General features: G+C 39.5%; 1 protein-coding gene across 8 annotated transcripts in view; it reads left to right on the top strand.

Moving 5' to 3' along the window:
• The window catches only part of LOC127424275 (transcription initiation factor TFIID subunit 1-like), a 36664-nt gene extending 20899 nt beyond the window's left edge, over positions 1 to 15765 (top strand). For 3 of the 8 annotated variants that reach the window (XM_051669320.1, XM_051669302.1, XM_051669312.1), the window contains exons 23-41: positions 137 to 312; positions 394 to 626; positions 3790 to 3997; positions 4149 to 4314; positions 4408 to 4619; positions 4722 to 4830; positions 5931 to 6029; positions 6113 to 6290; positions 6384 to 6451; positions 6528 to 6650; positions 7397 to 7489; positions 7589 to 7673; positions 7790 to 7857; positions 8014 to 8130; positions 8574 to 8678; positions 10149 to 10244; positions 10339 to 10546; positions 10631 to 10781; positions 15326 to 15765. In XM_051669320.1, coding sequence (XP_051525280.1) covers positions 137 to 312; positions 394 to 626; positions 3790 to 3997; positions 4149 to 4314; positions 4408 to 4619; positions 4722 to 4830; positions 5931 to 6029; positions 6113 to 6290; positions 6384 to 6451; positions 6528 to 6650; positions 7397 to 7489; positions 7589 to 7673; positions 7790 to 7857; positions 8014 to 8130; positions 8574 to 8678; positions 10149 to 10244; positions 10339 to 10546; positions 10631 to 10781; positions 15326 to 15560 — 2730 coding nt within the window. In that variant the 3' untranslated portion in view covers positions 15561 to 15765. The remainder of the gene's footprint in view (positions 1 to 136; positions 313 to 393; positions 627 to 3789; positions 3998 to 4148; positions 4315 to 4407; positions 4620 to 4721; positions 4831 to 5930; positions 6030 to 6112; positions 6291 to 6383; positions 6452 to 6527; positions 6651 to 7396; positions 7490 to 7588; positions 7674 to 7789; positions 7858 to 8013; positions 8131 to 8573; positions 8679 to 10148; positions 10245 to 10338; positions 10547 to 10630; positions 10782 to 15325) is intronic. The other 5 variants (XM_051669353.1, XM_051669326.1, XM_051669363.1 and 2 more) reach the window with 3 other exon arrangements.
• Positions 15766 to 18444: the final 2679 nt, after the last annotated feature.

The raw sequence follows: 18444 nt of genomic DNA, 5'->3' as shown, positions 1-18444 counted from the left end.
TAATTTTTCTAACTGACAGATCACTGATCGCAGGCTATTGATCCCTAATGATAACAGTTCTTGGTGATAATTTTGTAGTTTCTTGACAAAATGTGTATTTTTGCCAGCTTTCTAATCTGTATATGTGTGTATGTAGATAAAGAAACTTTCCCGTTGGGAGGTGATCGACGTCGTGAGGACAATGTCTACCGAGCAGGCTCGTTCAGGGGAGGGGCCTATGAGTAAATTTGCCCGTGGGTCTCGGTTCTCTGTAGCAGAACATCAGGAACGTTATAAAGAGGAGTGCCAGAGGATCTTTGACCTGCAGAACAAGTGAGGACCTTAGTGAACCCAGCATGGTTCTGCAACCTCCTACGCCTCTGTACATTCAGATTCTCAAATACTTTGTTTTAGGGTGTTGGAGTCCACAGAGGTGTTGTCCACAGACACAGACAGCAGTTCGGCAGAGGACAGTGATTTTGAGGAGATGGGCAAAAACATTGAGAACATGCTACAGAATAAGAAAACCAGCTCTCAGCTGAGCAGAGAGAGAGAAGAACAGGAGAGGAAAGAACTGCAGCGGATGCTGATGGGAGAGGACAACGAGAGAGAGAGGGGCCGCAAGGAACAACGCAAAGGCTGTATGTGTGCGTGTGTGAGACAGTGTTTTCCCTTTACATAAAAAGTACTGTGGCGGTACCATGGTACAGTGATGATATCAGATGAACACACCATGGTTCTTTGATATAAAATTAAGAGACCACTGCAAAATTATCAGTTTCTCTGGATTGACTATTTATAGGTATGTGTTTGAGTAAAATGAACATTTTTGTTTGATTCTATAAAGTACTGACAACATTTCTCCCAAATTCCAAGTAAAAATATTGTCATTTAGAGCATTTATTTGCAGAAAATGACAACTGGTCAAAATACGTTTTCAGACCTCGAATAATGCAATGAAAACAAGTTCATATTCAGTTTTTATACAACACAATACTAATGTTTAACTTAGGAAGAGTTAAGAAATCAATATTTGGTGGAATAACCCTGATTTTCAATCGCAGCTTTCATGCATCTTGGCATGCTATCTATCAGTCTTTCACATTGCTGTTGGGTGATTTTATGCCACTCCTGGCACAAAAATTCAAGCAGCTCGGCTTTGTTTGATGGCTTATGGCCATCCATCTTCCTCTTGATCACATTCCAGAGGTTTTCAATGGGGTTCAGATCAGGAGATTGGGCTGGCCATGACAGGGTCTTGATCTGGTGCTCCTCCATCCACACATTGATTGACCTGGCTGTGTGGCATGGAGCATTGTCCTGCTGGAAAAAACAATCCTCAGTGTTGGGGAACAATGTCAGAGCAGAAGCAAGCAAGTTTTCTTCCAGGATAACCTCGTCCTTCGCAAAGACGAATTTGCCCGATTCCAGCCTTCCTGAATCACCCCCAGATCATCACCGATCCTTCACCAAATTTCAGAGTGGGTGCGAGACACTGTGGCTTAAAGGCCTCTCGAGCTCTCCGTCTAACCATTAGACGACCAGGTGGAGGATCGATGATGATGTGGGGTGCTTCAGCAAGGCTGGAATCAGGCAGATTTGTCTTTGTGAAGGACGCATGAATCAAGCCACGTACAAGGTTATGCTGGAAGAAAACTTGCTTGCTTCTGCTCTGACAATGTTCTCCAACACTGAGGATTGTTTTTTCCAGCAGGACAATGCTCCATGCCACACAGCCAGGTCAATCAACGTGTGGATGGAGGAGCACCAGATCAAGACCCTGTCATGGCCAGCCCAATCTCCTGACCTGAACCCCATTGAAAACCTCTGAAATGTGATCAAGAGGAAGATGGATGGCCACAAGCCATCAAACACAGCCGAGCTGTTTGAATGTTTGTGCTAGGAGTGGCATAAAGTCACCCAACAGCAATGTGAAAGACTGGTAGAGAGCATGCCAAGACGTATGAAAGCTGTGATTGGAAATCAGGGTTATTCTGCTAAATATTGATTTCTGAACTCTTTCTAAGTTAAAACATTAGTATTGTGTTGTTTAAAAATGAATATGAACTTGTTTTCTTTGCGTTAATCGAGGTCTGAAAACACTGCATCTTTTTTGTTATTTTTACCAGTTGCCATTTTCTGCAAATAAATGCTCTAAATGACAATATTTTTATTTGGAATTTGGGAGAAATGTTGTCAGTTTATAGAATAAAACAAAAATGTTCATTTTACTCAAACACATAAATAGTAAATTTTGCAGTGGTCTCTTAATTTTTTCCAGAGCTGTATATATGGTATTGAAATCTGAAACTCCAAGGTACTTCAAAGAATACTGTGATAGTACCATGTTATTTGTACAAAAAACATGTAAAAAGTACCATGCTACTTTTTTCTACAAGGAATACCCTTACAGTACAAAAATACATGTGGTAGTACCTAGGGATGGGCATTTTGGTTATTTTTCTACTCGAGTACTCAGACTAATTACTTGAGGGGCAATGACATGTACATAACTGTATATATATTAACATGTCTGACAAACGTCTTTGGCTGCTGCATTGCGTCTTGTTGTTCCAGTGTATCGTCTATTCATTTTTATAGGCTGTTATAAAATAATCTGTTACCAGATGTACAAAATATAGCATAATCAAATTATAATGCATCATATTTTGTCATTATGTGAAGATTCGCTGCCCAACTCAATGAAATAATGTGCACAACGCGCGTCTGTTTGTTCTTCCTTCAGGTTACCGTAGTAATCTTAGTAAGCGCACACCAGTTTTTATTAGTGACTGTCTGAACCGTCTATTTTCAAATCGCGGTTGGCTTAACAGGAGATGCCATAACCATCGCGGTTTTAATATGTGTGTTAACATGAAGTTCAGTTTTGAAGATGCTGCATTCTGTTCCATTTAGCTGCGCCCTGTCTAGCTGTTTGAAACACTCGCCTGCTGTTTTTGCATTGCATCAGCGCGTTGAGTCCAGTGCCACATGCCTGGTGTTTGTGTGTGTCTCCCCAAGTGTTCGCTCTTGTGGGGAAAGCCGTGGTGCTCATTGTTGTTGCTGTGATGATTCATGAAGTGTTCTACTGTGAAATTTGGAATTTCCACCTTTCAACTGGGATAAGTGCAACGGAATGACATTTTATGTTGGGCTTCTAACTTGGAAACTCGTGCGGAATCTTCAACTCCCATTTCGTCGAGATGCAGGTGTGGTTACTTCACCCAAACATTTCGGCACCCAGGGCAGGGAGGTTTACAGTCAGTGACAAACATTCACTTTTATTAAAAAATATCCTTTAACGAGTCAAAATTCTTACATTAAATGATAATAAAACATGTTTAGCAAACATTTTGCAGAGACAGGTGTTCAAAACACAGTTAATTATACTCTTTTGATTATCGTAACGATAGTATTGCAGCATTGTATATCAGTTTGGTTGCTATGAGACGTCTCTGACAATCAGTGTACACCTCAAAATCACAACGTAATCAATCTCAAAATTTGACATGTTTGTGTTTAGGTGTCGGGTAAATGTCACTGAATTTAGAATTAAGTGAAAAGACACATAATGCGTGATCACCATTGATCATCGCTTTCATGATCGATCATTGCTGCCACATCCGAGTACTCGAGTACTTGTGCCCATCCCTAGTAGGACCATGGTTTTTTTGGACATGGTACCATGGTACTTCCTTGATGTTTTGGACATGTGTTTTTGGTAATGAGGGGGTACTTTTTTTTTAATGTATACCTTGATGCTTTTTCTTCCTTGTACCTAATGATACAATGTTTATTTGTGTATTGTAGCGAGTGCCCTGTCCACGAGCTCTCACAAAGATGATGATGCATCCTCCGTCACTAGCCTGAACTCATCTGCAACAGGGCGAAGAATGAAGATTTATCGCACATTCTGTGATGAGGATGGAAAAGAGTATGTGCGCTGTGAGACTGTCCGCAAACCATCTGTAATTGATGCTTATTTGCGAATACGCACCACAAAGGACAATGACTTCATGTAAGTGTCTGTTTTGTATACTCGATGTGATGACACTGATTTGTTTTGGTTATATATTGTTTGAACATTATGAAATCCATTTATTCTAAATGGTCCATTATCGTTTTGTTTTTGTGTGTGTCTGGGTGTGAATTTCTGCATGTGTCTGCAGTCGTAAGTTTGCGTTGTTTGACGAGCAGCACAGGGAGGAGATGAGAAAGGAACGCAGAAGGATTCAGGAGCAACTGCGACGCCTCAAACGAAATCAGGAGAAAGACAAATTTAAAGGTCCACCTGAGAAAAAAGCCAAGAAGGCCAAAGAACGACCAGACCTGAAGGTAGTTGCTACTCGCAGAAATGTTCTTTAGAAAGTGACTTACTGTGTAAAACAGTATATTCCTCACAGAACTAATAATCTTTTTCATCTCCAGCTGAAATGTGGAGCTTGTGGTGCAATTGGCCACATGAGGACTAATAAGTTTTGCCCGTTGTACTACCAAACCAATGCGCCGCCCTCTAATCCGGTGGCCATGACTGAGGAACAGGAAGAGGAGCTGGAGAAGACAGTGATCCACAATGACAATGAAGAACTCATCAAAGTTGAAGGAACCAAGATTGTGCTCGGAAAGCAGCTCATTGAGAGGTGGCACACGTTTATTTGTCCAGTGGTTGAGTTATGGTAGAATTTAGGCCCTATAACATTGTCTTGAGGGTAAATCTGTGAATGTTCAATGTACTGTTATAGTGCCGATGAAGTACGGCGAAAATCTCTGGTTCTGAAGTTCCCCAAACAACAGCTTCCTCCCAAAAAGAAAAGACGTGTTGGGACAACTGCGCACTGTGACTACCTTAATGTAAGAATGTGTTTATATGTTTTTGTTTATACAGTAGTTCTCTTTAGACCAGGGGTCTTCAACGGGGTGTCTGCAGTGGTACTGCAGTGGTTCCGCCAATTGTTTAATCTCAAACACATTTTTGTGAAATTAACTAAAACTGAGTTAAAGTAGACTTTGTCAGTTCGAACCAGTCTGGCCATTCTTTGTTGATCTCTCTCATCAACAAGGTGTTTCCATCCACAGAACTGCTGCTCACTGGATGTTTTTTGGTTTTGGCACCATTTGGAGTAAATTCTAGAGACTGTTGTGTGTGAAAATCCCAAGAGATCAGCAGTTACAGAAATACTCAAACCAGCCTATCTGGCACCAACAATTATCCACGTGATTACCTAATCAGCCAATCATGTGGCAGCAGTGCAGTGCATAAAAGAATGCAGATATGGGTCAGGAGCTTCAGTTAATGTTCACATCAACCATCAGAATGGGGAAAAAATGTAATCTTAGTGATTTTGACCGTGGCATGATTGTTGGTGCCAGACGGGCTGGTTTGAGTATTTGAATGAGTATCAGAATGCTGTTCTGAGATGTGGGTTGTCGCTGTTTTGTCGGCACGAATGGAACTTACAATAATAGGCAGGTGGTTTTAATGTTGTGGCTGATAATGTGTTTTGCCATAATATCTTTGGAAAACTATTTTTTAGAAAAAAAAAAAAAGAAAAGAAAAAAATATATATACAATATTTTATTTTTATGTTTATTAGGTGCTACTAGTTACAAATCAAAAAGAGAAATGGAAAGTGCACACAGCAGTCATGCTCTGGTCTCAGGAGGTTAAAATGTATATGACTATGATTTTGATGGTTTTGCAATGTGAACGTCATAAAATATTTAAATACATTAAAATGGTTAACGCATGTTATTATTGGGAAGGCTTAAAATGCAACCCTCAGTTTTATACATTATGTAACAGATGGTCCCTGCTCCATCACTCTATCCACCAAGGGAGTCCATGGTCTGAAAAAGGTTTAGACCCCTGCTTTAGACCTTGTATGAATGATCAGAATGCTGCAGTATCCCAGTGCGGAATTCCTAATCATATTACTCTCTCTTTTTATCAGCGTCCTCATAAGTCCATCCATCGCAGAAGGACAGATCCCATGGTCACGCTCTCCTCCGTTCTGGAGAGCATCATCAATGACATGAGAGACCTTCCTAATGTAAGACACATTCATCTACAGTTATACACTAGATATCGTCACATACTCTGACACACTGAGTAATTACTGTGTTTGTCTATCAGACGTACCCATTTCACACGCCTGTGAATGGCAAAGTCATTAAGGATTATTACAAGATCATCACACGGCCAATGGACCTGCAGACATTACGTGAAAACGTGCGCAAGCGCATTTACCCATCTCGAGAAGAGTTCAGAGAGAGCGTCGAACTCATCTTCAAAAACAGTGCCACGTATAATGGTATTTTGCACGTGCACACACACACTGATGCAACTTAAACTTTAAGGTATTAATGCAGATTACATGTTCTGATCAGTTTTTGTGTGTTTTCAGGTGCAAAGCATCTCTTAACCCTTGTTGCTCAGTCGATGCTGAATCTGTGTGACGAGAAACTGAAGGAGGTAGATATGAATCTTTTACCAGAATTCAAGACACACTTGCAGCAATATTGAGGACTAATTTTCTCTGTCTTTGCAGAAAGAGGAGCGTTTGGTTCGTTTGGAGAAAGCCATTAATCCTCTTCTGGATGACGATGATCAAGTCGCTTTCTCCTTCATCCTTGACAACATTGTCACTCAGAAGATGATGGCCGTTCCTGGCGTGAGTGTTCATTTCCTGTCCTATCCCTCCTTTCCTTAGGTCTTGGGTGCTTGTTCTCTCCATTTTGTGGCATTTTGTATATACATCATGCATCTGTGGCATGATGTTGAAAATAATTTTGACTCGTCCCTCAGTGTGTATAAATCACCAGTAAATTTTTTTTTACAGTAATTACAGTTGTAAATAAATTCATGCTTACTGTTTCTACATTAATTCTTGTTTGTGGTAATTGACAGTGTGCCACAGATGCAGTACATAGACATTATGCTGAAAATATTTGGAACATTGCTTTAAGCAGAAGTATGTCAATTCTGTGCCTCTAGCGGCTCCAAATGGAATTGCAAAAATAAACATTTGCTGAATCCATTTTTTTAAATGTCAGAAATAGGAGTCTTATGGTAGTATGCGATTCAGAATTCAACCAGTGTTTTCAAACTGCTTTCTGAATACACCCTTCCATCTGCCACTGGTTGAATTAACAAATATTCTTGCCCCAAACCCACGCAATTGGTTGAGCCAACGTTGTTGTGTCGGGCAGAATGGGTCACTCAAAACAAACAGAGGAATGTTTAAAGTGTCACAGAGCTGCAGTGTTTACGCTTTTCTGAAAAATCAACCTACTAATGATTTACTTATAATTGTTTCTGCATATTAAGCTGGAAAAGGAAAAGGAATTAGAACATCAAAAATATTAGAGGTATTTGGAATAATAATCTCTCTTATTCCATCTCTTTTTTTCTCTTTAGTCATGGCCCTTCCATCATCCTGTAAATAAGAAGTTTGTTCCTGATTATTATAAAGTCATCATCAACCCCATGGACCTTGACACACTTCGCAAGGTCAGAAAGCTGTATGAGAGAGTGAGAGAGAGAAACTTAAAATGTGAGCTGTTTAAAAAATCTCTTGCTGTTTGTGTGTGTGTGTGTGTGTGTGTGTAGAACATCTCAAAGCACAAGTATCAGAACCGGGAGATATTTCTTGCTGATGTCAGTCTTATCCACGCCAACAGCGTCAAGTACAATGGTAAGAAGCACCAACGTATTAAGTCACAAGTGATCTGATTCATCTTGTGTAATCAAATGATTTAACTTTTGATGTGAGTTTTTAATTTGTGTTTGTTTTGTTGTTTAAACCCTCAGGGCCTGACAGCCCATATACCAAAACAGCTCTGGAAATTGTGAACCTCTGCAAGCAGACTTTAGCAGAGGTTCGTCTGTATGTGCGATAGGAAAGAGTCACAACAGTCAACTTGTCGATTCATGAAGTCAGCTAGTTTATCTAGCTGTTTAGCAGTCTGCATGCTTTTTTGTTTTTGTCTTGCCACGAGCGTTGCATTTTTAGTTGGTGTGTCTCTGTGTTTTAGTATGATGAACACCTGACTCAGCTGGAGAAGGATATCTCTACTGCTAAAGAAGCCGCTCTGGATGCCGCAGATCTGGAGAGCTTAGACCCATTGACCCCTGGACCATACACACCACAAGTACATACACACATGCACAGTCTCTTTCTGCTATGCATACATCACACACTAAAGTGCTGGCATGTTCTGAGAATGTTTCTAGTGCTCTGTGTGCAAGTGTATTTTTATAGCAGCTGAAATGAAGCATGTCAGCATAAGGAGTTTATGAATCTCTACCTAAAATAGAACAGAAGGCAACATGCGGCTCTCCCTTTCTCTCCTAACATTCTGTAATGTTTAGCTATATAATTCACATTTCCTCACTGTTTCTTTCTTCCCCTCTTCTCTTTATTGCTGCCTATGTTTCTTTGTATTTTGGGCATTTTTCTTTTTTTTTTCTTTCCTTGTTTATCCTTTCTGCTTCTTTTCTTTTTCCATTCCTTTGTATTCTTTTTTCTTTTGTATTTCTTCTATTTTTCCTTTATATTCCTTTCTTTTTCTTTCTTTCATTTTCTTTTTCTCAGCCTGATTTGTGTGAGAGCAATGTATCTGTGAGTTTGCAGGGAGATTCTAGTCTGTTAGCAGAGGCTACGCTAATCCCTTCCACCCCTGACAAAAGAGGGGGGCAGGTACTCCTCTCTCCCTCTATTTCCATCCATCTATTGCTCTGTCTGTTCATCCCTTCATTCATTTAACCAGCTTGACTATTTAAGTGTCTTTCCATCTGTTCATCCATCTGTTTGGTCATACCTCCAATCTGATGTTTATGCATGTTGTTGAATTGACTTTCCCATCTTCATCACATTTTAAGGAAGACTAGGCTGGTCTTTAGTAATGTGACCTACTGATTAGGACCTATCAATTGATCAGATTTCAACCAGCCAGTTACAAAACAATTGAGCTATATTTAAAGTCCCTGTGAAGTGTCTTGACGTATTTCCTGCTGAAACAGGAAGTGGGGGCGGGACATATTTAACAACTGGACCCATTTTTAAAAATAGCCAGTAGGCTTTAGTTTACAGCCATACACACATACCCATTTCCATCGTGCTTCTCATGTCAGAACCACTTACCGGAGAAACTTGAGAAGCAATCTCAATACCTGTCAGCTTCTCCACTGACTTTTAGAACTGAACGATGATCTAACTGACAACATTAATCCATAACCAGCCCACAAACGCTCACAGCACATGTCTTTGTTTACGACGAGGCTGGAGCAGTTGAGCAAGATGAATGAAAAACAGACGAGTGAAAGATAAAACTGTATATGTTTTGAATCACAATACACTAAGAATAAAGAACACTTACTGATGATTTACATCCCTCCATCTACACAAAAAATATAAATAAACTCCAGCAAATTTCCTCACGTCCCACTCCTGCATTGGTGCATCCCATTGACAAGTGGTCATCCCTATGCCCTATTCCCTTCTAAGACAACTACCTTCCAATGTGAGAGCTTCAGATGGCTGAAAGGTGATAACGGTCAGCCAGTACTCACTTTTTAAGCGATTCTTATTGGAAATTCTGTTTGAAACAACCCTACAGCATGGATTGTGCTCCCTTTAAAGTGCCCTGCGAAGGCAAGATCAGCACCAGTTAGAACACAGTCAGATGTGCTGAAGAGTTTGTAGGGGGAGGTTGTACTAGAAAGCATTTGATTGGACAATGTTTCTCAACCTCTGTGTGACGTCGTGGATGTTCCTGAGTCTTTTAGCCAGAAAAGAGAGATTTGAAATGCTTATATCTTTTGAAAACTAATTTTGTCAACATTTAGAAGTACACTAGCATTTAGATGACTTTATTGCTAATATATATGGACTAAAAGCAGCGACACTTTAATTTCACTGAGTCTTTAAGCAATATCACTGCTGTGATCTTTTAGAGCCTGTAATTTTCCTGCAGCACAGGAAAATCTAACACCTAAAGGTTTAGCATCCAAAAATATATATATCCAAATACCTGAACTTCTATACATTTTTTTACATCCATCTATCCATCCATCCCTGCATGCCTCAGGTATTCTCTAATACATTCTCTCCTTCTACGTAGCACTATGCTGTCCTTTTGCTAAGTTGGTTTTTGTGTGTGCTGCTTAGGGTCGTCACAGAGGCAGGATGGGTGAGGATGAGTCTGATGTGGACATTGAAGGATATGAGGAAGATGATGATGGCAAACCTAAAACACCTGCTCCGGTAATAAACACAGACAAACAAACTCCTAAAACTCATGCTCTGAAAATAATAAACACACATGGTGTCAGAAATTTAATACCATATGTGTTTTTAGGCTGAAGAGGGAGATCTGGATGATGACGATGAAGAGGATGATGACGATGAGCTCCTCATGCGGCCACAGAGGCGTATGCATGGGGATGAAGAGGAGGAGGATGAAGGCTCCAGTCGGCAACAACAGGCCAGTGTGCTCTACCAGGATCTGCTGATGTCAGATGCAGAAGATGACGCCAGTGAGGAGGAGGGAGACAATCCATTCTGCTGTGAGTGTGTGTGTATGCATATTTAAGTGTGTTTAATATTTATGTTGTGTAGGTAACATCTACTCTCTCTACTCTCTACTGAAGCCATCCAACTGTCAGAGAGTGGCAGTGATAGTGATGCTGACCTGGGGCATCAGGAAAGCACCCGGATTGGACTAGAGCAGGAAGAGAGTATGATGTCATATGAAGGGGATGGGCCTGATGAGGAAACACACATGGAGGACAGCAACGTCAGGTTAGAATTCATGCACACAAACCAACTTTATGTAGTACACCAATGCTTTGTAGATAAAATTATAAATTAAATCACAATTGTACTCCTTACTATTTGTTTCTGTGCTATTGTCTGTTGTATTGTTGTTTATTGATTTGTTTTGTAAAATGTTATACCTATATTTTTTTTTTGTGATGTATAATATAATATACATACACACACACACACACACAGTTGAAGTCAGAAGTTTACATGCACCTTAGCCAAATACATTTAAACTCAGTTTAAATTCCTGACATTTAATCATAGAAAACATTCCCTGTCTTAGGTCAGTTAGGATAACTATTTTAAGAATATGAAATATCAGAATAATTTCAGCTTTTATTTCTTTCATCACATTCCCAGTGGGTCAGAAGTTTACATGCACTTTGTTAGTATTTGGTAGCATTGCCTTTAAATTGTTTACCTTGGGCCAAACTTTTTGGGGAGCCTTCCACAATCTTCTCACAATAAGTTGCTGGAATTTTGGCCCATTCGTCCAGACAGAACTGGTGTAACTGAGTCAGATTTGTAGGCCTCCTTGCTCGCACAAGCTTTTTCAGTTCTGCCCACAAATTTTCTATCGGATTGAGGTCAGGGCTTTGGCCACTCCAATACCTTGACTTTGTTGTCCTTAAGCCATTTTGCCAAAACTTTGGAGGTATGCTTGGGGTCATTGTCCATTTGGAAGACGCATTTGCGACCGAGCTTTAACTTCCTGGCCAATGTCTTGAGATGTTGCTTCAATATATCCACATAATTTTCCTTCCTCATGATGCCATCTATTTTGTGAAGTGCACCACCTGCAGCAAAGTACCCCCACAACATGATGCTGCCACCCCCATGCTTCAAGGTTTCGACGTGGGTGGAATTATAGGCTGATCGTCATAGTTGTGCCGCTTCTACTGCTGTGACATCGTCTTAAACACGACACAAACATTACTGACCATAAACAAAAACACGACCGCTAGCTGTTAGCTACTAGCTCATTGTGCTGCATTAAGGAGTTGTTGCATGGTGATTTTACACAAATGTAACAGTTAAATTGGCCTGGTTGTTTTGGAAGCAAGCTTTCCAGTAGCTGGTCAACTAAATAAAGTGAAGCTTTGAAGCAGTAACAAAACCTACCATCCTCCATCATGGACTCCAACAACGCCAAGTCCAGGGCACTCTCCCTCCCATTGCTCGCCAGTCTATTGCCATAGATATCGTCCATTTGGTCGAACTACTTCAAATTTCTTCTGTTTGAACCACTCCGGCTGTTGTGGTCCTTGATGGGTCTGTAGTCACTTTTTTTTTTTAAATTTTTTTTTTTTATACCCAATTTGGAATGCCCAATTCCCAGTGCGCTTTTAAGTCCTCGTAGTCGCGTAGTGATTCGCCTCAATCCGCGTCTGAGACCATCAACCCACGTATCTTATCAGTGGCGTGTTACCACTGAGACATAGCACGTGTAGAAGCTTCACGCCATCCACCGCGGCACCACGAGGAGGTTACACCATGTGAGTCTACCCTCCCTAGCAACCGGGCCAATTTGGTTGCTTAGGAGACCTGGCTGGAATCACTCAGCACGCCCTGGGATTCGAACTAGCGAACTCCAGGGGTGATAGCCAGCGTCTTTACCACTGAGCTACCCAGGCCCCCTCTGTAGTCACTTTTAAGTTTTTTTTTACTTTTCCCTACACTGTTGGTAGGTCCGGTGGTAGTGTGCAGCCAACAGCTGAGACACTTCCTGAAAGACTTTTTTGTTTCGCGTCGTTTCGTTCGTCGCTAACGAGAGTAACGTCTGCACCTCATTTATTGACCACGGCATGGTTTTACGCACAGCCATTTCTTTTTACAATTCGAAAGTCGCGTGAACAAATGATACTGCTATCGCTGTTGCTAACTTTAAAACTAGCGGGTTGATTTCCTGTGTTGCAAATCCAGTGACGCTGGTAGTGATGATTCTCTCTGACCAATCAGTGATCTGCAGGGTTTTGACGTCACATTTAGTATCAGCTCGGCTTGCTTGGAACCTCAACCGTGGTGGTACTAAAAAAAGTACCAGGTACCAGGTACTATCCACAGTGGAAAACCCCCAAAAAGCGAGCAGAGTCGAGTCGAGCTGTACCGTGCAGTGGAAAAGCCCCATTAGTGTATGTAAACTTCTGACCCACTGGAATTGTGATATAGTCCATTAAAAGGGAAACAATCTGTCTGTAAACAATTGTTGGAAAAATTACTCATGTTATGCACAAAGTAGATGTCCTAAACGACTTGCCAAAACTATAGTTTGCTAATATTAAATCTGTGGAGTGGTTAAAAAAATTTGTTTTAATGACTTAAACCTAAGTGTATGTAAACTTCTGACTTCAACCATATATATATATATATATATATATATATATATATATATATATATATATAAAATAATTACTGTTGGGTGACTTTATGCCACTCCTGGTGCAAACATTCTAGCAGCTCGGCTTTGTTTGTTGGCTTGTGGCCATCCATTTTCCTCTTGATCACATTTCAGAGGTTTTCAATGGGGTTCAGGTCAGGAGATTGGGCTGGCCATGACAGGGTCTTGATCAGGTTGTCCTCCATCCACACCTTGATTGACCTGGCTGTGTGGCATGGAGCATTGTCCTGCTGGAAAAAACAATCCTCAGTGTCGGGAAACATTGTCAGAGCAGAAGGAAGCAATTTTTCTTCCAGGATAACCTTGTATGTAGCTTGATTCATGCATCCTTCACAAAGACGAATCTGCCCGATTCCAGCCTCGCTGAAGCAACCCCAGATCATCACTGATCCTTTCCAGCAGGACAATGCTCCATGCCACACAGCCAGGTCAAGGTGTGGATGGAGGACCACCGGATCAAGATCCTGTCATAGCCAGCCCAATCTCCAGACCTGAACCCCATTGAAAACCTCTGGAATATGATCAAGAGGAAGATGGATGGCCACAAGCCAACAAACAAAGCTGAGTTGCTTGAATTTTTGCACCAGGAGTGGCATAAAGTCACCCAACAGCAATGTGAAAGACTGATAGAGAGCATGCCAAGATGCATGAAAGCTGTGATTGAAAATCAGTGTTATTCCACCAAATATTGATTTCTGAACTCTTCCCAAGTTAAAACATTAGTATTGTGTTGTTATTTTTACCAGTTGTCATTTTCTGCAAATAAATGCTCTAAATGACAGTATTTTTATTTGGAATTTGGGAGAAATGTTGTCAGTACTTTATAGAATAAAACAAAACTGTTCATTTTACTCAAACACATACCTATAAATAGTAAATCCAGAGAAACTGATAATTTGCAGTGGTCTCTCAATTTTTTCCAGAGCTGTGTGTGTGTGTGTATATACACTTACCGGTCAAAAGTTTTGAAACATTTGACTGAAATGTTTCTCATGATCTTAAAAATCTTTTGATCTGAAGGCGTATGCTTAAATGTTTGAAATTAGTTTTGTAGACAAAAACTAAGGCCGCATACGTGTAAATGAATTAGGAAGACAAGTCAAAAGCAGCTATGACACAATGCTTTGAATATTATTAATTGACAGATATTTTTCATTTAAAACAAGCTACAATATCCTGTAAAAAATATGTTTGAATCCTTGCAGAATATATAGACCATATATATAGTAAGTTGGCCTTTTTTTATGATTATCACTATTTTTATTGGATTTTAATTGAAGTTTTTCTTCATGCTAAATCATTACTTTTTTCATATAATCAAATTAAAAATATTTTTATGTTTCTATATCTTATACAGTTCACTCGATCTAAGAGTGCTTACATTTTTTTTTTTTTTTTTTTTTTATTGAGGAAAGTTTGTTCCAAGTTATAGATTCATCTTAATAAATCTCACAAAATACATATGTCTCTTTCTCATAAAAACAACATTTAGATTTTGTATGGGTTTTTTTTTTTGTGAGTTACGGTGGGAACAAAACTCAGTGATTGGCAGGGAATTGAAAATCATTGACTTCCAATCAGCAAATGTTTGAATAAGTCTGAATTTATTAACCTAGTTATTGCTGAACTGACTCAAGACCAGTTACAACAATACATTTGACACTGATTCAGGGGTTCAGTGTGGGATCAAGCACCCTTAGTGTCAAACCGCAAAATCTTTCAAAACGTTTCGAAACAGTATGACATAATAAAGCCTCGTTTGCTGATGTCACGTGACTTGGCCGGTTTGATACATGCTCTGAAGCGAAACAGAAGATTCGTTAAGGTTTCAAAGCTTCATGAAGCAGTGTTTTGAACGTGCCCATCACTAATTATAAAGCATTAGGAATGCATTATAATGCACTAAAAATACTTTTATTATACAGTACATTCAGAAATGATAACAGTTTGCAGAATTGGAGAATGCTGCAGTCTTTCGGTTGCCAACTAACCAAATTTTTGCTTGTTTGTTTTATTTTTCAGTGGATATTTTGATTCAGTTGTTATATTATGATTATCAAAGTACCCAGCCCTGTGTCACAAAATAATTTTCTCACTCACTCACACTGTCTGTGTGTTGTAGCTATGGCAGCTATGATGATGGAGACAGTCAGATGCAGAGACGGGTGTCCAGCCCTGGGACAGGAGAACGGGATGTAGAGGGGGTTTATGGGATGAGTGAAGAGGAAGAAGAAGAGGAGGATGAGAGAAGGAGAGGGCCTAGTGTTCTCACACAGGTCCAGCTAAGTGATGATGAGGAGGACAGTGAAGAATTCAGATCCGTTGGAGGAGACATTGACATGGATTCAGACAACTAACACACGCTTGCATTCAGCCTCTGTCACGTGTGCTCCAACTAACCTGGTGCTGATGATGATGTTGCAGATAATTGTATATTTCGTACTGTACTGATGGTTGTGTTTTACCTGTTAATATTTTTATATGACTTGTTGAGCCTGTTTGTGGGGCTCCAAAATGTTCTGTGATGAAGAATGTGATACATAAATAAATTGTGAATCTAAATCACATTGCTAGTGTTTTTCCTAAAACCTTTGTCTCTCCTTAATACATTTTTTGTCACCACAACTGTAAATATCTGCAGCTCTGGTTATCACAGCAGGATTTTCTCTTCACTATGTGGAAAAGTACAGTATTGTGCAAAAGTCATAACCATGTTAGATGTTTCACAAAAACATTTGTCTTAATGACATCAGGATTCAAAGTTTACTTTGAAAACTACTGACATTTAAGAGGTTATTGTACTAGAAAAACGTACTTTAAGTTTCAGAATTCAAAACTTCCTCTGCAAAAACAGCATTTGTTAAAACCAAGCTGCCAAAATGACTCGTTCTCTATTTCCTCCACATCGTGATGTCACACTATGGCAGACGTTTGCATCTGACTGCCTCCACAACATCAAATCAACACCTACTTTACCTTATTACTTTCGTCGTCTGTCCAGTAGCGGTGAGCAAGGAGGTGTCAAGGAGAGAGCAGGCTCTTTGAGATGAGCAAGTTCTGCGCAGAACCGATCAGCAGCAGGTGCAAGCCAGTTAGAAATCTGTCCGACTTGCTGTGATGTCACGATGACGTATGTAAAAAAAAAAAAAAAACACGTGAGAGCGAGGTGGCCATAGTTGTAGCAAGCATGCGGCGCAGTTGCTTTTTCCGAGCTGCTCAAATTGCAAGCATGATGGAAAATGACTTGCTGATGACATGGCTTCATGCTCATTGGCTTAAACAACTGTGATGTTTTGTTCTCTTTTAAAAGGTTTTATTTTTTTTATTTTTTTTCTAATATCATATATTATATGTGAATATTCCAAACACTGTGACAGTGCAATTTCTGTATGGGATATGTGATTGGTATCATATTTCTGAAATATCTAAAAATTGATGGAAAGACACGTCTTATGGGGGGAATTCAATAATTATTCATTATTTTAAAAGCAACAGAATTTAAATTGCATCCACTTTATTAACAACAAAGCACATGAACCTGAATCACGTGATATCTGCCTTTGATCTCGTAGTGGCTGATCCTACAAGTGAGAACTGTCAGACATGAATAGCTCTTATTTCACTCCTCCCCTGACTGCACCAGCCGGATCTCCTCCACTTTCAAGGCGAGGCATTTGGCATCTCTAAGGAGCCTAGCATGTCAGTCAAGAGTAGAGAGCCAATCATAACAGTGGGCGTGTACTGTCAAGTCTTAAAGGAGAAGCAACACAAAAACAGGGTTTCTGTCAGAGGGTCAGAATGGTGGAAAATTATCATGTTTTGCAAATACATGAATGTTTTTTTTTTTTTTGGGGGGGGGGGCTTTACTAATATTAAGAGCTGTCAAAGATAACGCATGTGATTAATTAAAGATTAAAATGTACATTTTTCTTAACCACGATTAGCACATTTACAGTTAATAAGCATAAAGCAGGATATGCATTGGTCGGAAAAGGGTGGAACCTTTGTGATGTGTCCGCACGGAGTCATTTCACTGACGTACACACATCAAAATACACAGGCCGAGTTTGGAATTGCATACTGCTCATACTGGGCGAATTCCGATTGAAAGATCATCTCTATGTCCTGCTCCAGGGCTCTTCAACTACTTTCTTGCGGGGGCCAGATTATCCAGATTAAAATTTTGCGGGGGCCAGCATTTTTTTCAGTATTCATCCCAGCTAGCACTTTCATTGCAAGTAACATTTTACTTAAAAAAAAACAAACAAAAAACACCTTTAATACTGTGCATTTATTCATATTAAAATAATCAGTGTATACTGTATATTGAATTATAATTGTTTACAGTCTGGCCATAAACTCTGGCCAGACTGTAAACACATAAATCTGGCTGAAAAATAAACATGACTTATACTCTTAACAAATCAATTTTATCAACACAAAAAACAAAACAAAAAAAAAAAAAACAAAAAAAACGATCATTTCAACATTTTAGGGCTAATGTTTACAAATTATAAAAACTGTGGAGGAACATTTAGATCTGCTAAAGCCCTCTCACAATATCAACCCACATATGAAAACAATGATCATATAGAAATGGCATGTTTATTTAAGAATGCATTTAAATTAAATTAACTTTTTGGAGAAAAAAGAGAGAGAGAGAGAGAGAGAGATCAAATGTATATTCTTCCATTTTCTCTATAAAGTATCATTATATTCAGTGAATAAAATTAGTCCTGCAAATATTGTGAATTTGCACACAGTAGCCAGTGCAGGACCCAGAAATATGTGCAGATAATCATTGGCAAAAGAAGAAAAAACCGATTTGGTGCTGTTCGTGATTGAGAGGGCTGACTCACAGCTGTATAGAACCAAATATAATCAGGACATTTACAGGTTCAGTTTCACCTATCACTGTTTTTACGAGCACTTCAGTCCCTGAACTGATAAGACACACCCGTTTGACACCAAGAATAGTGAATAAAAGTAAACTTTTCCGCACATTTACGTTGAACGTTCGGTTTCCATAATCGATTTACCTTTTGTTGCCTAAGATGTGCCTATGTACTGACAACATTTCTGTATTAACTGTGATCTTTTTTTTTTTTTTTTTTTTTTTTTTACATCTGTAATTTTGACCGCACTCCACACAACTAAGCATTTTATATAAATACATTTGATTGAAAAAGACTCGATCGATGCTCACGAAAACGGTGCGATCATTGTTTAGCAAAGCTGTGT

Source organism: Myxocyprinus asiaticus, chromosome 3 (genome assembly GCF_019703515.2).
Source record: "Myxocyprinus asiaticus isolate MX2 ecotype Aquarium Trade chromosome 3, UBuf_Myxa_2, whole genome shotgun sequence".
Classification (NCBI taxonomy): domain Eukaryota; kingdom Metazoa; phylum Chordata; class Actinopteri; order Cypriniformes; family Catostomidae; genus Myxocyprinus; species Myxocyprinus asiaticus.
The sequence above is the reverse complement of the archived record's forward strand: the minus strand, read 5'-3'. Positions and strand labels throughout refer to the sequence as shown.